The 27,103-nt window shown below is 34.7% G+C and overlaps 1 protein-coding gene across 7 annotated transcripts in view; it reads left to right on the forward strand.

Moving 5' to 3' along the window:
• Positions 1-27,103, forward strand: part of RERE (arginine-glutamic acid dipeptide repeats) — a 528,280-nt gene that overhangs the window by 369,474 nt on the left and 131,703 nt on the right. For all 7 annotated transcript variants that reach the window (XM_074307767.1, XM_074307772.1, XM_074307773.1 and 4 more), the window contains one exon: positions 18,273-18,371. In XM_074307767.1, the coding sequence (XP_074163868.1) occupies positions 18,273-18,371 (99 nt within the window). The remainder of the gene's footprint in view (positions 1-18,272; positions 18,372-27,103) is intronic.

Genomic DNA, 27,103 nt, shown 5'->3' on the forward strand with positions numbered 1-27,103 from the left:
AGCTTGCAAGCCCTCTGAATTTGAAAATTGTTGGCCTCTGAATGCAGTATTTCACTTTTTATAGAAACTTGTCTTCTATCATATCCACCTACTTCATTGAAAAATGATAGAACTCATAAAAGAATTACTTGTTAATAATAGCTTTTGTACCAAGAGATTATTACAGTTCATCACCAGGTTGGTATACTGTGACCAAGGGGGATTTATATTAAAGTTGCAGGACTCATTCAGTATCAGGAAAACTATTAGAATAATTGACCACATCAATAATAAAACTAACTAATTATATTATTATCTCAATATACATAGAAATAGCTTTTGACAAAATACTATATCCATTCCTGTTAAAAACACTAGAGAGCACATCTCCCAGATTAGCTAAAATGACAGGAAAAGATAAATATAAGTGTTGGAGGGGATGTGGGGAAACTGGGTCACTAGTGAATTGTTAGTGAGTTGTGAAATGATCCAACCATTCTGGAGAGCAATCTGGAACTATGCCCAAAAGATCTATCAAACTACCCAGCAAGTACCATTATTGGGTCTGTATCTCAAGGAAATCATAAAGGAGAGAAAAGGACCCACATGTAAAAAAAAATGTTTGTGGGAGTCCTGTTCCATCAGTTGGGGCCGAGATATATGAAGGAAAGGCCTGGAAAGATTTACATGAATGGATGCAGAGTGAAATAAGCAGACCCAAAAATACATTTTACACAATAACAGCAAGAATGTGTGATGATCAAGTATCAAAGACTTGGTTCTTCTCAGTAGTTCAGTGATCCAAAGCAATCCCAATAGACTTTGGACAGAAAATGCCATCTGCATCCAGGGGAAAAAAACTATGGAGATTTAATGTAAATCAATACATGCTATGTTCACTTCTTTTTTCTGTCTTTTTTTTTTTCCTCTTCCATGGTTTATCCCCTTTGTTCTGATTTTTATCTTCCAACATGATTTGTGAAGCAATGTGTATTAAAAATAAATAAGGGTCAGTTAGGTGGTACAATGAATAGAACACCAGCCCTGAAGTTTGGAGGACCTGAGTTCAAATGTGGCCTCAGACATTTCCTAGCTGTGTGACCCTGGGCAAGTCACTTAACCCCAATTGCCTCAGCAAAAAAATAAATAAATGAATGAATTTTTTTTTTTTTTTTTTTTTAAGATACAAAGTCTTTATTTCTCTACCTTGACAATTCTTTTTTTTTTTTTTTAATTTTTTTTATTATATATATATATATATTTTATAATATTATCCCTTGTATTCATTTTTCCAAATTACCCCCCCTCCCTTATTCCCTCCCCCCGACGACAGGCAATACCATACATTTTACATGTGTTACAATATAGTCTAAGTACAATACATGTGTGTGAATATCATTTTCTTGTTGTACAATAAACATTAGAATCCGAAGGTATATGCAACCTGGGCAGACAGATATTAGTGCTAACAATTTACATTCCCCTCCCAGTGTTTCTTCTCTGGGTGTATCTACCTCTGTCCATCATTGATCAACTGGAAGTGAGTTGGATCTTCTTTATGTTGAAGATTTCCACTTCCATCAGAATACATCCTCATACAGTATCGTTGTTGAAGTATACAGTGATCTTCTGGTTCTGCAATGAATGAATTTTTGAGGAGGGGATTTAAAAAAAAATAACACTAGAGATCATAGGAATAAATGTATGTTTCCTTAAAATGATAAGTGCATCTTTGTAAAACCATATCAGCAAGCTTATGCATATAATAAGGATATATTAGAAGCATTTCCAGTAAATCAGGGACGAAACAAGGTTGTCCATTATCATCACTGTTATTCAATATTGTATTAGAAATGTTAGCTTTAGCAGTAACAGAAGAAAAAGAAATGGAAGGAATTAGAGTAGGCAGTGAGGAAGTAAAACTCACTCTTTGCAGATGATAAGTATATTTATAGAATTCTAGAGAATTTACAAACAAAGCACAGCAGCAAGAGAGAAAGAGAAATCCCATTTGATATAAATGTAGACAATATAGAACCTGAACAAGATCTGAATATAAATATAGAAAATATAAAATCTGTACAAGAACAGTTCTGAACAATTGGAAAACCTTGAATTGCTCATAAGAAGGCTAAAATAATATAAAATGACACTCAGTGCCACATCGATTAAACTGCCAAAAATGTTTTATACACCTAGAAAAAAAAAAATAGAATTTATCTGGAAAAAACAAAAGGGCAAGAATATCAATGGAAATAATGAAAAAAAAAAAAATACAAAGGACAGTGAATATACCAAACCTAAAACTGTATTGTAAGGGGATAATCATCAAAACTATTGGGTACTGGGTAAGAAATAGAGTGGTATGTCAGTACAACAGGCTTTACCTTTTGATGTTTATTTGAAATTTGAAGGGTCTTTTGTTGTCTGTTTTACAGCTTTGTCTCCTTTAACTTCAAACTTCCTTCCTCTCTTTAAATAAGAGAATTAAGTGCTGTAGTGAACAAAAACCCATAAAATTCATTCCTGAGTTTGTTTTGAATGTACTTCTTCAGGTGTTTGTCCTCATATTTCAGAAAATTGAGATATTTTACTTTGACAGTGGCTTTTATTTATTTGTTTATTGCTGTGGCAGTTGGGGTTAAGTGACTTTCCCAGGCTCACACAGCTAGGGAGTATTAAGTGTTTGAGAACTCAGGTCTTACAGGCTTCAGGGCTGGTGCTCTATCCAATACACCACTTAGCTGCCCCTACAATGTTTTTTTATAAAATGTCCTTTCAATTGAGCATATTAAGTCTTTTTAAAAGCCTTTTCTTAACTATGAATCTGGAATTTTGGGGGAAAAAAAGGCTTTACTCAGTCATTTAAAACAGATATGTTGAGTACCTTTTATATGTATGATACTGTGCATTCCACTGAAAGGATCCAAAAATAACAAGTAGCATACCTTGGTATTTATAATAACATCTAACTGACCAAGCATCTTTTTTTTTTTTCTTTATTTATTTTTTTTCCTTATAGCTTTTTATTTACAAGATATATGCATGGGTAATTTTATAGCATTGACAATTGCCAAGCCTTTTGTTTCAATTTTTCCCCTCCTTGCCCCCACTACCTCCCCCAAATGGCAGGTTGACCAATACATGTTACATATATTGTATTTAATTTATACTTTAACATATGTATACATGTCCAAACAGTTATTTTGCTGTACAAAAAGAATTCGACTTTGAAATAGTGTACAATTATCCTTTGAAAGAAATAAAGAATGCAGGCGAATAAAAATAGGGGGATTGGGAATTCTATGTAGTGGTTCATAGTCATCTCCCAGAGTTCTTTCGCTGGATGTAGCTGGTTCAGTTCGTTACTTTTCTATTGGAACTGGTTTGTTACATCTCATTGTTGAAGAGGGCCTCCTCCATCAGAATTGATCATCATACAGTATCATTGTTGAAGTGTATAATGATCTCCTGGTCCTGCTCATTTCGCTCAGCATCAGTTCTTGTAAGTCTCTCCAGGCCTTTCTGAAATCATCCCATTTGACCAAGCATCTTAAATCCCAGATGTTGAAACCGGCACAGAAGAAAAGTATCTTGGTAATTATATACAATAAACATTGACATCCTCTAGCTCTGTGGCTATGATGTTCCTATTCTGTATTCTGTAACCAATAGGGATAATAACATTTATTCTATTTACCTTATAAAGCCTATTATTATTACCATTCAATTAAAGCCTATTATTATTACCATCCAATTAAGATGTTAGTGAATCTTCTCTCTCCATTGTCTTTCTCCATTTTTATTCTGTCCATGCCAAATCTCCCTTGTATCTGGGAATACCTAGTTTGGGCAGTGCTCGTTTCTCCAGTTCTCCTCACTCATCACAAGATTTGGAGCAGAAAGAGGAGGGTAAAGTCTTGACTTGACTTAGGAGAAGAGGAAGCCCAGGATTCCAGCCTAGCAGAAGCTCAGTTTGTTTTGAGATCTTTGATCCAGCATTCTTTTCCCTGGATCAAGCTGGTTCTACTTAAATCTCTGCCTCTTCCTCTTGTACTCCCTTTCCTGCCCCCAATTCTTTGTAGAACCACTTTCCATGTTGAGGAAACCACAGAGGAGGTATCCTTTTCTCTAGACTTCTGCTGTGCAGGAGAAACTTGATTTTTTTTCAATGAGTTCTTATTCTTTGTGATTCATTTTGGGGTTTTCTTGCCAGAGATACCAGAGTCATTTGCCATTTCCTTTTCCATCAGAGAATATTGATTTAGAATATACAATGATCAATTCTCTGGTAGATGTGGCTCTTTTCAACAGTGAGGCTCTTTTCAGGCCAGTTCTAATAATCTTGTGATGAAGAGAGGCAACTACACCCAGAGACTATGGACACTATATTTTCACTTTTTTTTTTTTTAATTGTTGTCTACTTCATTTTGTTTTCTCATGTTTTTTTCCCTTTTTATTCTATTTTTCTTGTGCAGCATGATAATTGTGGAAATGATGTATAGAAGAATTGCACGTGTTTAATTTTATTTAATATATTGGGTTACTTGACAGTATATTATATACCTTGCAGGATATTGATTGAGTTAAATTTTTTTTCTTGTATTTCTATTCATTTTGTTAAATATTTCCCAATTACATTTTAATCTGATCTCATACCACAGTAAGGAGTACTATGGGCCACAACCAACTGTATTTGATATCTTTGTTCTATATAATTCTATTGCAGTGAAGGGGCAATGTTAAATATGTTTAAAATGTTAAAATTTTTGTGCTTTAAAAATATTTTAATTAAAAATTTTTTTAAATCTTTGTGCTTTGTTAAACATTTTATAAAATTTAAAAATTTTAAGAGGAAAAAAGAAGATAGTTAACCTTGAATTTCAGAAGTTATCACCATATTTGTGTAATGTTATTCTTGAGATTGAGTGGGCCCCAAGACAATGAGTTTTTATCATTTTCTTTAGGTAATTAAGTTGATCACCAAACCTTTGCCCATGCTTTGGGAATCCATCTTTTTTCTGCCCTCACCCAAAAAAATGTCATGTATTGATGACTTGCTTATGTTTGGGATGTTTGATTTGGATAAAAAAATTATGCATCTAATTAACCTTTTTATTGTCCAGAGTAAATGAAAATGTGTTCATTTACTTTGTGCCTGAGTAACACTGTATATGTCAATGTTGGATAAATGTTGAATTAAGCCAGCTCACTCTTTGAGTACTGACAATTCCACTGAAGATACCCTTAACATGTGACTATAGTTCATAAATGTATATAAGCAACCTGATTTATTAGTATCTTAATTATTTTTCATAAAATTTGGGTCAGTCCTTTAACTTGCAAGTTGCATTTGATCATACTGGTTAGACTAAATGTTATCCTTAACTTGACTTAAATTTTAATGAGCCATCCCTTCCTTTGTGCTATGGGATGGAGAGAGGCTTAGTCTAGTTCAGTGATTTCCTATTTATATCAGTATTTCCTATTTAAGATCCTCTTTTCATTTTGGTAACCAGGTTTTTTTTCCCCTTTGTTCTGGAGAAATAAGATCTCACATTATACTTCATTCTCCAGCCTCTTAAAATCATCATTTTAATAGAAGTAATCAATCAACCTTTAAAGTATATTCTGACTAAAAATAGGATTGATTTTCATTTCTTTAGTGTGCATAAAAACTAAAAATTAGTTCACTATTTGAAACATTTAGATAGTATATAAGTTAAAAGATGAAAATTACACACTTTCACAAAATTTCTAAAGCTAAAGTTACATCCTGCCTCCTTTGTTTCTTTGCATTTTTCACTGATTTATTCCTGGCCTTATGACATAAATATTTTTTTTAATTTGAGAGTACTTTTTTGCTTCTAAACACCTTACTTGAAATTTAAAATCAATACCCAGGATATAGGAAATGGTTATATTAATTTTCATGAATTGAAATGGAAACAATCAAGACTTTCTCTGGGTGCTGTGCTATGATACTCTGCACGTTCACTATTTAGTGTTGTCTCTTTTCTTCAGCAGATGTAAAAATGAACAGAATACAGCCCCAGTTTTTCTTTAAAAGAAAATGTTGATCACAGGGAATGATATTTAAATGTCTTATGAACAGAACATTTGGATGTTGCCTAGCTGTTTATTTTAAAAAACTCTCAAAACTGCTGAAATGGAGGTTTCTAAACATCAGTACTAGCAGATTTGTCCTTGCTATGCTGTAGTGTGTTGATGTCCTATATCTGCCAATCCATAGAAAATTTCAAAGGTAATGCATGCTGAACATCATCATTTCTAGCATTGATGGAAGCTAAAGGTGACTCTCTCTCATTGATCATTTCCATGGTAGGCTAAGGAGATGTGTTAGTTTGGTCTTGTATTTTTTTAGACTATAACATTTTTCTCCCTTCCCTCAAGCATTTTACCAGTAGATTTAATAAATCATCCTAGTAAGAATTAAGTAAAATATCAAAATCTGTATGTATCTATCATTTTAATAACACACAATTAAATTACGTGCTTTTGTTCTAGTCCTTGTTTAAAAAGGAAGGAACAGTTAACTCTCAATTTGATACTCTACTTTCTGATTCTCTCAAGACCATATCCTAAGAGGGCAGCTTCTGTTAACGGATTCTCTATGCTTGGTAGCTTGGTATGGCTAGTATATTTTTATCAACCTGTTTTTGCATTTGAAATGCTAGCTATCTCCACATGTGATTATTCCCTTCTTATGAAGCTCCTTTTGGCTTTAAGAAGAAAGATAACTCCTGCATATAAAACCCAGTTTGTTAGGATTTCAACTTTTCTCTGCAGAGAAGCAAGTAGCATTATTGCTATGATAAAATGGGGAGGTGATTATAAGTGGTTAAAAAATTCAGAGTTGGTCTCTTATCTTTAATTGACTGTATCTGCCAATATATGCCAATGTGTGATTATTTTCCAGTGTGAAAGAAAACTTTCTCTAAAAAGCCAAGTGACTAGGTGAGATTGTCCAAGTATAAGACATATTAAATACTATTTCCTTTTGCTAATAAGATTATTCTGTACTTTCAGAAAACAGTGCTGCATGTTATATCATTTTGAGTGACAAAGTGGCAGTTATATCAACTTTGAAATATTTCACTGTTTGGGAGATGTCACCCCTACAAATTACTGTGTATCTTAACCTGCTAGAGGAATAGATTTTCTTCTTTATTTACATCAGACAAGCATGAAAACCAAATTATTTGCTAGAAATTACTGACAAATTCCTGTGAACAAGCCCTACTTATTGCTTAGACTTTACTGTGCCTTTAGTAGGGCAAGCTTATTTCATAAAGGGTCGTAGGGTAAGCTTATTTCATAAAGGGTCTTTTTTTTATTACTATATCAGTTAGAATTGACTTGCATATCTCTAGTGCTAAATAAATAACAGCCCAGTGAGATAAATCCTGTTCTTTTTAAAATGTCTCACTGAGCCCAGGAGCCAAAAAGCCTGTGATAGAGTACTTGACTAGTCCAACTTTACAGTACTCTGAAATTGTTTAGAAAGGTTAAAGGCAAAGCATACATTTATCTTAGAAGATTATTTTCAAGTGGATATTGTCTAGCAGTTTTGACCAGCAGTTATGGAAACTATATTTCAGTCATTTCAAAGTTAGTAGGATAATTGATTAATCAATACATTTAAATACTTTCAGAGTGCATACCCAGTAAATACCCAGAATATATTCAGTGTTTCTACTGGACCTGTTTCTCACAGAGCTCTTCAAGGAGAGAAAGAGAGAAATGAGAATGTGCGAAAATGTTTATGTCAGCCTTTTTTGTAGTGACAAGAAACTGATTGGATGCCCATCAGTTCTGGAATGGCTGCATAAGTTATGTATATGAATATTATGAAATGTTATTTTTCTATAAGAAACGATCAGCAGGATGACTTCAGAGAGGCTGGGAAACACTTATATGAAATGATAAGTAAAAGGCACAGAACCAGGAGATCATTGTATATGACTCTTTCCAACAATGAGATGGTTGAGACCAGTTTCAGTGATCTCGTAATAAGAGTCATCTACAGGATCAACGTGGGAAAATTATCTGTGCATATGTTTTCAAAATAAAAAGCTTTAATTAAAAAAAAAAAAGAAAGAAAAGAAAAAAGGGGAAAAAAAAATGCTATCAGAGATCAGTTCATCACATTGGCCTAAGAAATTTAGGTTGAATTGTGGTAGGTGATTGAGTTTGTTATCTTGCAAAGACCTGAATAGATAAAGATAATTTTCTGTAGTTGGTTAGTTATTATCCTTCTTTTTCAGAGGACCAACATGACATTACTGTTTTTCATAAAATTATAGCCTACTATGGCTGATCAGACCCATTTGAACTAGAAATGAATGGTCTACCACAGGTCAGACATAAATCATCCCTCTGAGCATTTGGAATAGATTCTCCAACTTTCCATATATGTTATGTTTCTTCTGAACTAATTCAAATCTGCTTTACTTAGAGAGCATAGCATCTTCTCTGATGAGGGCATGCCATGCTACCATGTTGGGTAATACTATGCCAGTGTCTCCTATGTCATACAATCAATTCTAAAGCTCTCAAGGGCGGCCTTGAGAGTCCTTGTATGGCTTTTTCTGGCCACCTTGTGAATGCTTGTCCTGTGTGAGTTCTCCCTAAAGTAATCTTTCTGAGAAGTGTACATTTGGTATTTGAACAATGTGGCCAGCACAACGAAGTTGTGCTCTCTGCAATAGAGTCTGAGTGCTCAGCAGTTTAATTCAAGAAAAGTCCTCAGTGTCTGATAGCTTATCCTACCAGGTGATCTTCAGAAACTCCCTAAGAGAATTCAAATGGAAACTATTTGATTTTTTTTTTATTCATTCATTTATTCGTTTGTTTGGGGTTTTTTAGGTTAAACTGAGGTTAAATGACTTGCCCAAGATCACACAGCTAGGAAGTGTTAAGTGTCTGAGGGCAAATTTGAACTCAGGTCCTCCTGACTTCAGGGCTGGTGCTTTATCCACTGTGCCACCTAGCTGCCCCCACTATTTTATTTCTTAACATGGCACTGGCAACTCCAGGAAAATACTAGGCATAGAACAGAGTTCTGTATACAACATTTGTAGATCTGACCAAGGCCTTTATTGGGCCTGTCAGTTGCGAGGACTTACGGAAAATTATGTCAAAATTTGGTTGCCCAGAGAAGTTCATCACTAACTCAGTTATCTTATGGCATGCTTGCATGCCATAGGTTCTTGAAATGGGCAAGGTTCTCAAGCTTTTCCAATCATCAATGGAGTGAAATAAAGCTTTTTACTTTTTAACCATGACGTTTTCAGCCGTGCTGTCAAACAACTTCAATGAGGATGGTCATGGAATCAAAGCCACCTACTGCTCTGAGAGTAAATTCTTCAACTTGAAAAGGCTACAAGCCAAAACTAAAGTGGAGGCAGTGTTGATGCATGATTATTTGTATACAGATGATTGTGCACTCAATGCAGCCTCACAAGGTTGGATAGAACAAAGTATGGATTGATTTTCTGCTGCTCGTGCTAATTTTGGCCTAACAGTTAACGCCAAGAAAACACAGGTCCTCCATCTTCCAGAACCACACTATCCACATGTGGAACCATCAGTCACAGTGAATGACAGAGTTCTGAATTCTGTGAATAAGTTCATATATCTTGGCAGTATACTTTCCAGGGAGGAACATAAGGAGGTTGAAACATGCATTTGCTAGAGCCAGCTTAATGTTTGGGAGACTGGAAAGGAAAATAAGGGAGAGAAGAGGAATTAGACTGACTATCACAGTCTACAGAGGTAGAGAGATACCTGTTGAAAATCTACAGAGCTATTATGCTGACTTCATTGTTGTATACCTTTAGAACCTGGTCAGGAAACCAGGAAACTGAATCCCTGTAAGTTGTAATCTTGATATGTCAGATTTTGTTGAAAAAGTAATCCACTGATATATAATAATGGTTTGAAAGCTCTGGTATAGTAGAAGGAGGAGGGGACAGTTTCAAATATTACATTGCTTTTGTGCATCTTTTTTTTTGGGGGGGGATTATGTAGAGAAAAAAGTCCATATTGAAGTAAAATACAAATTTTTTATTCCTACCCACTTTAGTGTCTCTGCTGTGGACCATACTAAAGGTTGTGACTTTTAATCCATAAGGAAATCATTTTCACATTTATGTCAACAAAGCTAGCATCCTGTATAAGATTCCTATGTTGGCTTTTACTCTCCAGTTACTATTGAGGATGCAAAAGGGGAAAAAGAATTCAAATTATTTTGTTCTAGTTTTTAATGTGTGCAACTTAGGCAAAAAGTTAATATTTTTCTGCTGTTTTTTATTATTATTGAGAAGAGCAATAGTATTTGATTTTTATTTAAGTTTTATGCTAAAGTGAAAAAATAGTTGGGTTATATTATGTAGCAAAAGAAACAATTCATCAACAAATTAAAAATTTGTACTTGCTGGTTTGGGAAAACTAGGTCATACAGGATCTGAATAAAAATAAAAGGCCTGAATTTGGGATTAGGTTAAGAAACCCTAGTTTTAATTCTAGGAAGTATTATGGAGGAATGATATTAGCACAGGTATCTCTTTGGAAAGATTTGCTACTTTATACCTAATGATAATAGTAGAATGTCAGGATGTCAAAGTAGGGAATTTTGCAAAATGGGATTTCCTAATTAAGTTTTAATTTTCTTTACATAAGATTTCTTCCCTCCCACCTCATGTAACATAATTTTGAAAGTAGACATATTTTACATGTGTCTTGGCTCTCCCTTATAGGTTTTCTTTTCCTCCAACCAAAAACTGCATCCTGCCAGATTTTGTTCCAGTTGCCATCCTGTCTATATACCAATGATAATTATCTATGTTTTTCATGAGTTTGAGGTTGTTTATACATAATCTATCATATGAAATGGAAATGATGATAGATTTTAATGAGGACAATGCTGTAATTAAGTGCCATTTTTCATGCAGCATTTACATCATCATGGTTCAAAATTAGTTAGACTAGGTCTTTGTTCTCTAGGGGCTTCTAATCTAAGACAGACAATTTGGATGCCAACAAGTTCAGTCCTTCGCTGGAAGGCATAAGCAAGACCTGTAGTTGGTTGGGCATTTCAGGGAGGCAGGATTCATTTCTGCTCTGTAGAAGAAGCACTTTCTCATACTTTGAACATCTTACATTAGATCAGTTTGCTTTTGTGAAACAATGAACCTTGAGCCCCTTGCCAATGAAAATATTTGGGCAGTACCTAGAAGTCACAAGAAAAGAGATGTTTGCATTGAGTGAGAAAGTTGATTATGTTACCTAACATTTTATTATCTCTAGGATTCTGTGCTGCTAGGAAAGCAGGGATTTGAGTGTAAATGACTAAACATGGATAGATTGTATTTTACCTTTAATAGTGAGTGAATGAATGGAGCATTTATTTAAAATTTTAAAGTAAGATTAGATTCATTAACCAGTTCTAAAAAGCTACCTCATCAAATTGAATTGCTTTTTAGGACTGTCGTAAGAACAAGAGTTCCTTTATACTCAATGTGAAAGCCCATATGAAAGCATGTTTTGTATCAAAGTATTGCCACTGCTTTCCATTACTTCCTTGTACTTGTTTCCTTATACCACCATTAAAAGAATCAAATGTCCTTTACTCTCACCTTTAGAAAAAGGAAACCTATTTAGTTAGTCCAGAAGAATGTACCACTCATTGGATGGTACTAGATGGTACAAAGATTTAATGATAAATTTTTTTATGGTCATTTAAATCTGTCTGCAGCTCATCAAAGTGATAGCCTGTGTTCAGTGATTATTTAATAATACCTTCCAAAAAATTACCTTAAGTGATTTGCTTCTATTTTTCTACTTTTCTCAAGGGTTGCCATTCCAGGGGCTTATTTTTGATGTTCAAATATTCACTCATAAAAATGTTTAAATAACCTTCACTTGGATACTTAAATATTTAATATTAGACGCCTTTATTTTTTTAAACTAGTTGGTCATAGTGAGTCAGCACTTCTTTCTCCTCTAGTCATTTTTGTTTTTGTTTTTAAATATAAGATTTTTTTGGATGTCTTTTGTTTTTATATCACCATAATTTCTAGTCTATGAATGGCTCCTTCTTCTCTGTTCCTGCCCTGGAATTGAACTCTCCTTTTATAGTCAAGTTGAAGGGATGAATGAACATGTGTTGTTACTGACCCTGAAACAAGGGTTATATTGAATGTTTTTTGAGCATTGACATATTAAGGGAAAAGAAGAGAGCTTTTTCCTCAAGATAAAGTGACAAGTACAGCTTAAATAAACAAAACTATGGGGAAGACTGCATCTTTCTTTGGTACTGCTTCCCTTGTTCTTTACCACAAAGATCCAGATTAATTTTTGGCAGTTTTTTCCAATATATAGGAAATAAAATTTGCAGGAAAGATTGAGAAATCCAACAGTGATCTTAATGGGCTCCAGTTATTTAAATGTTATGCTATCTACCTCAGATAGACTTTTCTATAGCCACTCTAATGACTGTAATTGCCAAAGGATGCCTTGCTGGAGTCGAAGCTGCCAGATGCAATGCCATTTTGATCTAAAAAGGTCACAGTCAAAGGGACATTTAAATTAAGTTATAAATTACAATTGAAGAACAATATTTTGATGTGCGAGACCAGAAATGTCAGACCAGGGAGATGTAATTCATGGGTTCATTATAGAACAGAGGTGCCTGACAGCTGAGCCATGCCAAAAGGAAAATTTATTTGCAACATCACGCAGTCAAAAAACGGCAGCTCAGATGAGAAGCCAGACCAGGAACTTGAAAACTGCTGGTAATATGAAGAGTTTATGCTAATCAGATTTTCCAAAGATTCTGAACTGTTTAATGACTAATGACTGTTGTAATACAAATGAGGTGTTTGGACATGTGCTCATTCTGATTTTTATTTAAATTAGGACCTTGTTCTAGTTATATAAAAATTATACATTTTAAAACAGGAGTTAAGGCTGATATCCATGTATGTGACTCTGGATCCGCAATCTTGAAGAATTATTTTAGTTGCAAGGTTAACAATTAATACAATGATTTCTTCCATGACAGCTCTGAAGAAGGGCAATAATTTAATGTTTATAGCAATACTGTGAAAAGTTCAATCATGAGTTAATTAAACTGTAAGCAGTCATCATTAGGTATTATTTATTCTTTTGAGTAACTTGCCAGTAAACGACTTATATATATTAAATTACTGAGAGTAATAAACAGGGGAATGATCTGTCAGGCAGAGTGAGAGAAACAGATTTAACACTGGCAATTATGAAGAAATGGTTTTTCTTCTTGTAGTAAGAGCCTTCCCTTGTGCTAATAGTAGACAGGTTAAAACAGTGGTGTCAGACTCAGAAATGAGGACCACTAACCCTCTATCTAACTGCACTAACTGCATGGATAAGGATTCATGTAGGATGCATTTTGTCAAAGTAAACCATATATTAAGATCTATTTTCTTTCAGTTTTATTTATTTTTTAAAAATACTTGCCAATTAGATTTTAATTTGGTTTGAACTGTATTCAGAAGCATGGTAGGTCATGTGTTTGTTAGGTTTCATATAAGTGTATGCAAATCATCACTTGCTACCCTCACCTCATACAGTTCCCATGGTTGTTGGAATATTCTGAGGTGATGACCCTTTATCCAAATTAAGAACATTTTAGTAATAATTCTTTACATTCAAAAACTGTTTTTTCCCAGAGTGCTTTTGCCATCCAATTTTAATTTCACAATGATCTCATAATAAAGCTAAGAAGTATCCATTTGACAGATGAAAAAATTAAAACACAAAGGTTGTTTTAATGGATAGATAATAATTGCCTAGAGAATAAGACCTAGGCTTTTAATTTCCATTACTTTGTAGGGTGTTTTTTTTCCTACTTCAAATTATAGATGTCAATTTTTCTGATTCCTGAGAAGGCAAAAATTCTCAGGTCTCCCCAGTTTAATGTAGTTTGCTCTAGATTGATTCATGCAGGGGAAAAGATTGAGGAAAAAAATGCTTACTAATGTTTTAGGCTAGCAGATAAAGATTCTCTAGCTTTGTCATTAAGAGATTTTGTTTTGTATTTTGGGTTTGTTTTGTTTTGGGATCTTTGGGCATAAACAGTAGTACTGAATTGTCATAATTCCTAACAAGAAATAAGTGTTGTCTGAAACACATGTGAGGGAGCTGGGCACTACAGCTTCCGACCCCACCCAGGCCCATTCCTATTGATTGAAGTAGTGACTACCAGAGCATTTTTGAACAAACAAGAACCAAAAAAGACTCTATAGGAAATCATTTGCTCAACATAAGGGACAAAGCAAAAGGGAGATGAGAACTTTTATTTTAGGAATTGGTTATAGTTTTGGAATCCATAAATTCTGACCTGCATTCACTGGTGTGAAAGTACAGTGATAAAGCTGATGAACTATAGGAGCAGATGGTTAAGCAGATATCCTCTTGAAACACTGCAAACTTTACCTGTGGTATGATGCATTTAAAAGCAATGACTTCTCCTGAGTGATGTAACATAGGTGATGTCTTTTCTTGATTTATAGTCAGGCAAGGGAGGATTAATGGTGCCAGACCTTAATATATCTCTTACCTGCTGCTTGCAGAGATTAAAGGTGATGGAGTGAAGAGATGTGAGGCTTAGCTTAAGCTTTCCTTTTATAAAGTTGTTTTTTTCGATATCATTTCCAAATAGGAATAGAGTCTGTATGCCTTACTTTTAGAACATATTTGGTCTTATTTTTCAGAACTCAGTTTCACTGTGAAAAGAAAACATTAATTATCTTTTCCCATAAAACATACCTGGGGAAGTGAACCTAGTTAACAAATGGAGAAAACAAACCTACGAAAGTACCAGGCATTTGGCTCTGGGTATACAAAAGAAGAAACATGGACCAGCCCTAAAAGAGTTACAAGAGATTCAACTAGGACAAAACTTGATGGAATGTTATACCTAAGAAACAGCAAGAGGGTCAGTGTTCATGATCTAAGAGCACCTTTCAGTGCAATAAAGTGTAAGGGAAATTAGCAAGAATCTAGGTTGTGAAAGGCTTCCAATGCCCAAATAGACAGTTTTAAATTTGATTGTGCCAATAATAGGGAGCTGTTGAAGGTTTTGTCTGTGTGTGTGTTTGAGTGGCATAGGGCAAAGACATACTTACACTTTGGTAAGTGGGGTGGGGTAGGGAGAAACTTAAGGCAAAGATTTCAAACTATAGGCTATTACTCTGGTTCACATAGGAAGTGATGTGGGCCTTGTGCCTGTGTGGTGGCTGTGCCAATGGAAAGAAAGGATCCTACATGAAGAGCAACATTTGAGAATAGATTGAACATATGGAATGAAACTGGAATGAAACATAGGGGATGAGCATGGGTCTTTGGGATGATGGTGCTAACTTGAACAAAACAGGGAAGTTAAGAAAGGGGAAGAGATTCAGAGGAAAAGGATAATGAGTTTGATTTGAACGTAGTGAGCTTTAGATTCCTTCATCTAGCTCAAGAAGTCCAGAAAGCACTTGGTGATATATGACTAGGGTAGAGGAAGAAGAGAAAGAGACCGAGGACGGAGCCTTGGAGCACAGACTTCTATCATGACAATAGTTGAGATGGTTGAGGGGTTGTGTTGAGGAAAGAAAAGAAAGAGCTCTTGGAGAATGGTCTCAGGTTTTCAGTGGTGGATGTGTATACAGATTTACAAGTTAAATTGCCCAAGCTATGTCTCCAATGATCATTCATTGCAGCCTTTCAGTGCACATACAACAATTGAGTTTTTAATGACAATTTCTAGGAAATTTGCAGCCAGGTTTAAACTATATAATATATAGTTAAATCTTAATTTAATGGAGAATAATTTTAGAGATCTTGTCGCTTCTTTACTGGTGAGGAATAACCAGTCTATACTCCCTTTTTAACCAGCCTTTCTTTTCATGCTTATGCAACTTCTCTAGCTGAATTCCCTATTTATAGTGGGTTGAGCAGATTACTTATGCCATATACCTTTTTGTTGTCCTATATGTGGTACTCAATATTAGTTCTTCAGAGGCTATAATATTCCATGACTCAAAGCCATGCATTATCAACAAAAAAATATTGGTGTTAAATGGGTGGATTTTTCTTTTAGGGGGAAACCTGGCATCATTAAAAGTACTTGGCAGTCCAGCTCATTATACATTCAAGATGTTCAAACCCTATGTGTTGTCCACTAAAATGTATATCATAGTTTAGACTAGTGGTTTTTAGAATGTGATTCTTGGTCCCTGAGACTCTTTAAGAAGGTCTATGTGGTCAAAACTATTTTTATAATACTAATATATTTCAATTTCTGATAAAGTAAATATCAATAGGCATAATCTACGTAGCCGAAAACTCTCTAAATTGTTCATAAGAACGTTTTAAGGAATTCTGAGATTAAAAGTTTTAAGAACTGCTGATCTAGATGAGGCATTTTTCATCTACTTAGTTTCTTCTGGATTTCCAGGTAAGCCCAAGTTCTTGAGTGATTGTAGGTGTCATTTAGGAGGCCCACCAGTGTCTCAGGGCTTGATGCAGTTAGCAAACAGAACATTTGGAAAACCTCTAGAGAAGCCCTCTTAGACTTAGACTCTGTTTTAGGTCTCTTCTCTTAGGATAGCAAACATCTCTGTTAACCAGGTATTCTATGCCTTGACTGATTCAATCACAACTTCATAGAATTCAGTGTTCTATGTTATGTCTTTTTGAAGGAGCTTTGGGAATTATATGGAAAGTGTCAAATGAAATACTTTAAGCCAGCAAACATTAAAACACAATGAAATCTCCAGTCTTTCTTTTGTGATGGTAAAGATGTTGTCTTTTGTAGCAGTTTTTTTCTTCTCCTTTTCCAACTTTGTTTTCTGTAATACGATTTTCACTTCTCTTTGAAGCACTGTGATGTTATTGTAGTTAAAATGGGATGATTTCACCATCCTCATTGGTTAAAAAAAAAAAAATTATTATAAAAAAATCACAAGTCATACAGATTGGGAGCTGAAAAGGGAATCTTAGAAGTGATAGACCAACTCCTTCACTTAAGGGAGGTGAAGTCCTATAATTTCCAAAACAGTGGTTTTTATAGACTAGTGCAGTGGATAGTAGCCAGAATTTGCATAGTGTTTTAAGGTGTGCAAAAGGCTTTATAAAGTTTAACCCATTTGATAAAAGTCAATTGAGAGTTGTATCCAAAGACTTAAGTTCAAATTAGCCTTTGAGACCTTCACCTCTAGCTTCTTCAGTTTCTTTATTGTTATATGGAATATCTACCTCCCAGCATGGTTGTGAGGGTCAAAGAAGATACTTGTAAAAATATTTACACTTTGCAAAACTTGATGTATGTGTAAATATAAATTTATTATTATAAGTCTTTATGCTAATTATTCTAATGCTAATCTTCCCCTTTCTTAACTTGAGCATGAATTCCAGCCATTGCTGGAATCCAGGGGAGAGGTCTGGCATGTTGTGAAGATAGAAACAACAATATTTGTGATTTTAACATATATAGAGAAAATGAACAGTCAAGGAAGCTCTGAAGGTGGTGGTCCTTTTCAGTAATAAGGAAGTTTGGAAGAACTGAATGCTGTACAAATGGATGACCTGACCTAGAGGCTGACCCTCTCAACTTGAATTTCACAAAGCATTCTGTGTAGTCAAAACCACAAATTTATCTCTTCTTTCACCACCTTGGCTTGATGATCTACCATGCTCGCACAACCTCCATGACAAATTGAGACCTTGAAGGAGAAATGCATGTGATGATCTACTTTTAAAGTAACCACAGTGATGATGTACCAGGGTGCATGTGGTATTTTGTATTGAAATGCCTGGTTTCTTGTCCTGGCTGTTGCTGGCTTCTGCCACCTGGATGTCTCAGTTTCTTCTTTATCTGTACCAGAAGTAGCATATTTTTGCAAAGGTCTTCTTATCTGTAAACTTAATACCTTAATACCTTATAAAATGGTATGTTTTATTTTGGTTTTAGGTTACTTTGGAGTGTGAGAAGAATATATGTTTCCTGATTTTTTAGCTTTTTTTCCCCCCTTACTCTTCTGATTCTTTAAGAAAAGGTGCAGCTTATACAGATAAAAGTGATGATGGCAATTTGAAATAGAAAATCTATAAAGATGAACTTCCACTGTTCATTAATTTATGTTATTTGATACCGCAAATGCAGGCAGCATCCCCCTATTGATTTGCCTGTAGTTTGTTAGTTTAATGTAATTTGCTGACTAAAACTTTTATTTTTTATTTAGCTACATGAAAGCAACTATGATGCTGGAAAAGCTCTCCAGCGCTTGGTGAAGAAGCCTGTGCCCAAACTGATTGAGAAATGCTGGACTGAAGATGAGGTGGTAAGTCATGACTGTAGGATCTTAGTGATTGGGGAGGGGGGTGTCACTCCAGTTTTCCAGAATGCAGCCAATCTGGCTCAGGGAAAAAAAGGGCTTAATAAGATTGTGATCAGCCAGGCTAATCTGACTGGGAGTGAAAAGGTACCTGGAAGCCTCCCACCTTTACAAGCAGAATGACAGTGATGGCAGGACTCTAAAGTATACTGAGTGCATCTCTGGTTCAATGGGTGGAGTGTAGACTCAGCAGGATCTTGGGGCTTTCCTCACTCTCTGTAAGTGGTCCTTTTGTCATTTAAGGGTGCGCCTCCTCCTGGCCAACTATGGCACAGCATTAAAAGCAATGTAAAATAGAGACTCAGAGAAAGAAATGAGTGGTAAGCCAAGGGGAGACAGAGCTGCATAGAGATATATGAGCATACATGGACCTGTGGGCAAACAGGTGGAGATAAGTTAGACTTTGCTCAAGTCTTTTGATATTGGAGTGTTACTGCTCAAGACATTTTTGTAGACATGGGGATCACTTATCGGTTCTTGTCCTCTTTAGTCTGGCTCAAGCAACCCTCTTCTAAGGCAGACTGAGAATCTCCTTTTACTGTTGACATATTTATGTGAATCCTCATTCTTCATATTTTTTGATCACAGTAGTTAAAAATTTAGGTAGAGCATTTAGGATAAGCCAGATTATTCCTTTTGAAAGAAAAGATGCCTGGAAAAGATAATTGTTAAATAAAAGAGAATCTTTTAACAAGAGTTCTGAATACAGAAATCCATGTGGAGGGTTCCAAGGTTATTCCTGAAGAGAATCTTCCTTCCTTCGCTCACCCTACCCTGAAACATAAAAGACATACTTGTTCCTTATAAGACAGTTGCGTGAGCTTATCTCATTCCTTTTTCTCCTACTTTGATGTTGGCCTGCCAATTTTGCCCTCTTCCCTGAATTCCCTGTCATCAGGTACACAAACACCCTTTTTGCTCTAGAAAATCTTTTTTTTCCCCCAATAGTATGTTAAATTTTTCCAAACACATGTAAAGATAGTTTTCAACATTTCATCTTTGTAAAAAGATTGTAGAACCATCTAAGATATATACTATCAAATATTGTGAATAAAAAAAATAACTTCTTTGCTTTGAAATAGCTCTCAGCTCTTGCCTCTGTGATAGCAATACATTGACTGCACTACCATTGCAGTTTGAATTAAATGATGAAAAGCAAAGCCTCACAGAACACACTCACAAGGTTAATTAAAAAATAGAACATTATTCCAAATAATGAGCACCAGGAGTATGGAATAATGTTCATTAACTCTATAAATCACTGTCATTTTGTTCTCATTTCATCATATTTGCTTCTTCTTCTATTCCAGCCAGCTTTTGAAAAATGTTTTAGTAGCCATATAACCATTAATGAGCGAGAGGTCAGACTGTTCTCAGGGTGTGTGTGTGTGTGTGTGTGTGTGTGTGTGTGTGTGTGTGTGTGTGTGTGCGCACACGCATATGTGACAGGCTGGTGTATAAGAACATGAAGGGGTAGTCTGACCCTCAACCTTTAAGTAAATAACATGAAGTCCTCTTTAACAAGACTCATCCCAGGGGAAAACACTTCTTTATCTATTTAGGAAAACCACAAGAATTAGAGAAGAAATGGGTTTTAATTATGATTAATTTCATGGAAAAATTAATACCTACTACCTTCCTTTCTTTTACCTCCTAGTTTTTTGCATTCTTATTGCATTCTGTTTGGTCTACATGACTATATAGCTCTCTACAAATTATCCTATATAATTCTGATAATTTGATCCCTGTTGATATAATGTTCAAAGATTCTTTGCTGTTCTTATGCTCTTAGATTTTATCTTCTCTTTTCTCCCATTCTATTTATTTTTCAAGACCCAACTCATACCCTTCTTTCTCCATAAATCCTTCTCAGGCTAAACCAGATGACCATATGACCTCTTCTTCCTACATACTCATAGCAATGTCTTCACTCTACATATGACAGTTTCCTCAATTATCACATTTTTTATATTAGTGCATTGAATTCTACTCTTTACTCTGGTTATTTAATATGTATTTGTCTTAACTTCTCAGTAAGATTATAAACTTTTTAAGTCAGAGATTCTGACCTATACTTATTTCTCTAGTACTTATTTTACTATCTGGCATCAAACAAAATATCTTTGTTGTTTTACTTACTGAGCTTTCTCCTTAGTAGGTGTTATATTTCTCAGGAGTTGATTATAAAGAAAAACATATCCTAAGAAAATAATATTTTTGGATGTACATTGCAATTCTATAAAACTGCAGAGGAATGGGTTTTTTAATGCAGCATTGGAATTTGTGGCAGAAACATCACTTTTGCTCCAAACTTTCTCTTTCCTTTTCCCCCTCTTAAGTTCATTCATTGGATAGTAAATTGAATTCTTGAGTTAGTAGGCCACAAGATAAAATAATGGGAAGGATTTTTTTCTATCTTATTAACCTTTCTTTTTATTTTTGTTTAAAATATAAGAACAAATCAAATAGAAAAAGAAAGAAAAAGGAAAACAAAACATTGTCATATGCCTAGCAGAACATGAGAGGATTCAAAGTATGTTACAATAACGTTCCACTTAGCATAAATAATAATAGAAAACATTACATTTAAGACTGTCCATCTTTTCTTGGCTTTCTTGTAGATTATTCTCTTATTTTCTGCTGCATACTTTTTACTTTATTCTTTTTTCCCCCTTACCTTCCAAGCAGGGTATATATATGTATATATATATATATATATATATATATATAGAGAGAGAGAGAGAGAGAGAGAGAGAGAGAGAGAGAGAGAGAGAGAGAGAGAGAGTACACATACCCCTATTGCACATACACACGTGTGTATTTACATTTTTGTAGACATACATTTAAAACAATATTAATATGACTGACAAAAAATGTAGATTTCTGTCTTGATTGAAATTTTGTTTAACTTTGAGTTCAGTGATTACTAGCACTTCTTTCAAATATTCTGGACATTCAACTCACAGATTTTCAGGATTTTTTTCTTAAACTTGAACTTAATAGAAAATTTAATATATAAAAGCCTAATTTCAAGGGACTTAATAATGACCAACTTTGTTTTATATGTGGAAATGTAAACATATGTCTAAGATTGACAATAATTAAGTAGTTCAAAAGAAAGATTGGGGCAGAGCTGAGTATGACCTGACTAAAAAGCAAAGCTATTTAGGAAAAAGTAAAAATAGTAATTATGCTATATAAATGAGGTGCAGAGGAAGAGATGATACATTTTGTGTGTATGTGTGTGTGTGTATGTGTATTTATTGTTTGAAATGTAAGTATTTTTTCAGAACTACATCCCTCTTCCCCCATCAAGTGCCTCTGGGTTGAATGTCGTCTCCTCCTCCTTTTTAAAAATTTTTTTTTTTTTCTGTTCAGTATTATGGTTTGTTTTGCTGGATACTTTTTGGCCACAAGCCTAGTTCTTTTAATTGATGATATAAAATATTATAGGACCTACAGTCATTTATTGTAGCTGCTGATCAATCCTGTACAATTCTAATTGTAGCTCCAGAATATTTTAATTATTTTTGTTGTTGTTGCTTATTTGCTTATTTAGGGGTTTCAAAGTTTAGCAATAATGTTCCTTGTAGGATATCTTGGCGGTGATGATAGATTTTTTCTTTTTTTCCCATTTATACTTTCCCCTCTTTACAAAAAATCACTTCAGTACCAATTTCTTTGATTATTTATTGCATTATTATATCAAGATTCTATTTTTGGTCATACCTTTCAGTTATTCTTATATTTTTTTTTCTTGATATATTCTCCAGATCTCTTGTTTTTTGTGTTTCACAGCCTGTTTTTTTTTCATTCTTTATATTTTATTTTGTTATTTCTTTATTTCTTATACTTTACTGACTTCCCATTGCCCAGTTCTAATTGTCAAAGAATTATTTTCTTCTCTAAGACTCTGGATCTCCATTTCTAATTGATCATCTTTTCATAATCTTTTTTGTTTTTCTTGGATTGTTCTTATTGTTTAATAAAATTTCTTTTAGTTTCTCCTTAATCTCACATTTGATCTTTTTTGGAGTTCTATAAATTCTCCCTGGGTAGGTAGCCAGTTAAAATTACTCTTTGTGGAGCATCTAGATTGCTGGAACTCTGTCTTCCCAGAAATCAGCTGGAGTCAGGATCACTAAACGTCTTTATTCTGGATCTTTTACAGTCAAGGTCAGGAGGTTAGGCCTAGCTGCCTCACACACACCTTCCTCCTCCTCCTCCTCCTCCTCCTCCTCCTCCCACACAACTCACTCCCCCCTCTTTGTCCCACCAATCAAGTCAGCACAGAACAGCTGGGGAGGGTCAACCTTCAAACAAGTTAATAGGGAACTGTCCAATTGGCAATTAGTCTCCCGTGCTTCATTATCCAAGTGCATTGCTCAGTTCTAGCCCTTTACTCTAGATGGCACAATGGATGGAGTTCCAGCCTTGAATTCAGGAGGAGCTGGTCTCAGACACTGAACACTTCCCAGCTGTGTGACCCTGGGCAAGTCAATTAACCCCAATTGCCTCAGTAAAAAAAAAAAATAATAATAATATTAATAAAAAATAAAATTACTTTTTGAGGTAGAGAGGCTTTCTTTTTGTACTTTACTGTCTTCCTCTGAAAATGAACTCCAGCCTTCCCTATTTCCATAAAAAGTTTCTTTGGTTGGGTTCTTTCTACTTTTTTTTTTTTTTTTAATGAGAACTTATTAGTGTAAGGGCCTCCAATCTTGTGGATTTGAGGGGGATTGGTGCCTCTGGCTTCAGCTTCAGCTCTGCCCTGGAACCCCAGACCAGGACTTCCCCCTGCTGCCAGTGTTGGCACCTGCTACCTGCACCCCTATGGGGAGCTAGTTCCTCCTCACCTAGGGCAACTGCCAAGGTTCCCCTGACTCCCCAATTTTTGTGGGGGAGGTGTGAAAGTTCCTGGAGTGTGTGTGAGGCTACCTCTGAATCCAGACAGGACTCTCTGCTAGTTGTTTTTATGGAGTTAACTTGAAAGTGTTTACACTTTACTGTGGTGCAACCCTGGTCCTGAGGTCATTCTTTGGGTTTTCTCAGGTGGTCCCAGGATAGCCCCTGTTCTACACCAGATCTTACTTGTTTTTCAGCAGTCTGTTCACCCTGAGGCACAATGTGGGGGAAATCTGGAGAATTTGGAATTTTCTGAGCTATTCTGCCAGAATCTTCCCCTTTTTAAAAAATCTTGTTTTTTCTGTTCAGTAGTTAGCTCTCTTAATATATATGTGTATAGTTTCTTAGTTTAAAATTTGTCCTGGGACTGAGGTTATATAAACTTTAGTGAATTTTAGTCAGGTTTGTGTAGATTTCCATCAAATAGCAGGTGATGTCTCCCTGTTCTTATAAATAAAAGTTAATCAGCAGCAACTTGAAAATCAGCTTTCCATCCTCTTATTCCCCCCATCAGATTAATAGAAAGTCTATCAGATTATAGAAGCCCTGCAAATGGCAAGCTTATTTCTTTAACCAACACAAACTTGCTTTTATTTATTTATTTATACTTAATTAAAGTGCCATGTTTTCATTCACCCATGTTAATTTGACTTAGAAATGAAGAAAAAGGAATAATTTAGATCAAAATTTTTTCAAGTCCTTAGTTTATTAGGTTTTTAATTAAATATGATGAGCACATTTAAATAACACAGAGGACCCAGGCTGAGCTGCAGCTAATCGAAACAGATTAAGTCACCCATCCACACTTGGGTAGTTATTCATTCTGTTTGTTTATGCATGTAGGCTGAAGGCAGTCTTCCTATGCTTGGGCTGCTTGCTGCTGCCCTGGGATTCCTCTGCTGCTGTGTGAGGTCGGCCTCTTTAATTATCATTCAGCTGTTGATTGTGGAAACACTGGTGATGCTAATTGAATTCTCTTTCAAATTCAGGGCCTATATTTTCCTTGCAAAGTCTGCCAGTTTGGCCTGTGTTTCAAATTCTTGCCACTTAATTTTTAACTGAATTGCAGTTTTCTATTTTGCCCTCCATTCATGCAAGCCCATTTTGATATTTAAAATTCATTTGCTGTTGAATTAACTTTTGCAAAATAAGCAAAAGACTAAATCAAAACTGAGATTTCTTTTTGTTTACTTTGAGTGGGGAAGATTGCATATATTTAGCTTTTCTCAGGAAATAGTCCATTCTTTAAATATTTTATACTACGTGTGATATGGCGAATTTGAAGCAAACTGTCTTAGTTCAAATAACCTCATATATTTGTATTCCAAACTTTTTGGTGTTGATAAACATTAATAGCCTATGTACATAGATTTGGAAGTTAATAAAATTTTAAAATATCTAAATCCTGGCTTCATTTTGAAGCATATAAATGAAATATAAATGAAAATCCTTCCAAAAATGATATGGCAAAAATGGCAAACTAATTTTTTAAATATTTGTAATATTTGTAATCCATTGAACCTGTGTGCCTGGTCAAGGGATTATGTACACAAAATGCACCCAGTTATTAGCATGGTTTCTTTCTCTAGCATCATCTTCAATTGCCTTTGTTATGCCTCTTTTGAATATCTGCTCAGGAAAACATTGTTTTCATTGTTGATTCCTTTGAATCCAGGTGTCTGGGATGTGCTGGAAGACAGAGCTGCTTACTGGGGCAAAAATACCATGAATTTTATTTACTATTTGTATGGCAGTTGTAGAAAATAGAATTCACAGCAAAATCGAAATATATTTCTGTTAACAGCAGGGGTTGTTCCTGGTTTGAAAGCTATGGACAAAAAGGTAACCAAGGGGAGACCAAAGTTGTTCTTCATTGAGATTTATAATACTAGTTTCCATTTGACTCATGAAGTGAATTTTTAATATTGGAAGATAAAGTAATGTCTGCTTTTAATTCATATCATGAGTGAAGTTAACAATACTGTTTTATTCTGATGGGACTAACTAAATCGTACTGTCAGTTTCTAAGCAACATTTTAATCCATGTGAAATGGGAAAAAATTGAGAAAATGCACGTAGAACCCTTGCCTGTTATCATAACTGCATCATTCTTATTGTAGAGATAGATTTTTGTAAGAATGTATAAAAAAGTAATCTTGTTTTTGTTTTTTTTTTTCCATTATCCTCACATCTCCTTTTAAGGAAAATGTCATAAATTTTTTTTTTGTCTTCTGTAGTCTAGTAGTTAAATTTGAAAACAAGAAAAGGAGATAGTTATAAATTACTATATTTATGCAAAATAACTGAAGCATGACATAATTAGATATCTGTTTAATATATACCAGAAGCTGATTATTGTTGGCATTATTATATGCATCTTTAACAGATTCCTAGTTGAAATCAGAATATTAAACTTTTCTAAAATTTGGACTTAGGTAAGATTTATCATAATATATATTTCACAATTTTTCAGTGTTTTGATTAGCTGCCATCTGAGTTTGAACTAAAACTCTGGTTTAAAGTATGAATGAAGCAGTTTATTATCAAGTTCTTTTTGGAAATAAGACAATGGATTGAAATCAATTATAGGCAAAGTTCTGAAAATTCTGTTTTGTCAGTTTGCAAAAGGAAGCTACTGCTTACTAAACTATAAAGAAAAATGAATTTTTAAAAATCTTTAGCAAATGAAATAGAGCAAGCAGCAGTAAGAGACAGAAATTTCAAAACAATTCATTTCAGTCTTTCATGTTCAAGAGAAACTGCCCTCGGAGAAATCTATATATTATATATCCAGCCAGTGACCTTAGCTTCAACAGATTTGACTGTATTGCTTTCTCAATCTTGATCTTTCTATTGCTACCAAGTAAGTGTGTTCTTTTTATTATTCTGAAACAATTTTATGATTTTTCTTACTTGCTTTAACCAATTTTTTTTTATCATCCTTACTGCCTTGTACTATTTATTAGTATTAAGTATTTAATGTACTCTTAAGTCCAAAGAGAAAAATTTTTTAAATATTTTAATTGGCTGGATGCCATTCTTCAGAGGGTTACTTCTGTAAAGATGCCAGGAAGCTAAATCCAAATAGAATACTAGAATGCATTAAATTATTCTTAGGTGTTCCAAAGAATATTTTTAAGTTAGAGAGCTATTTTATGGTACATTCTTTATTGTTGCCAAGGGGGGGAAACCTATAGCTTGAAAGATTAATAAATATTGTAGCAGTTGGTTGTTGGAATTCTGTTTTCCATCTCATTTTAGAGAGGATGTAAAAAATGGAGATGGCTTACCCTTTCAGATGCTCTCTATCATCTTTCTGTTCTCATTTAAAAAGGAGAACAAGACACAGGGGGACTTGAGAGATTACATTTGTTCTCCCATAGGCAAAGTGCTTATTTTATACATGAGGAGGACCAGAATACCTTCTCTCTCCTTTGTAGTTTCTTAGCAACAGAACTAAAGTCAATCTTGATGTATCTATTGCATTGTATATATTCAGCAACATGAGATGTAGAGCTGGAAAGATTTACAGATGAAACTGAGATTGGTCTGGAAACAGGCATCAGAAGAGCGGAGAGGGTGCAAAAAATAGAGAGCATGCAGTGTAACAAAGGTTAGACCATCCCAGCAGTCCCTTCTGTCTTGAATTAGCTTCATTTTAAATCAAAGATCTTCCCAAGTAGAAAACCAGCAATGGTCCCAGAGCCTGAGAACATCTGGCTTCTAAACAATTCTGACCCACTTCTAATTAGTTGGCTGATAAATTATTCTCA

The sequence above is a fragment of the Sminthopsis crassicaudata genome, chromosome 3 (genome assembly GCF_048593235.1).
Source record: "Sminthopsis crassicaudata isolate SCR6 chromosome 3, ASM4859323v1, whole genome shotgun sequence".
NCBI classification, from domain to species: domain Eukaryota; kingdom Metazoa; phylum Chordata; class Mammalia; order Dasyuromorphia; family Dasyuridae; genus Sminthopsis; species Sminthopsis crassicaudata.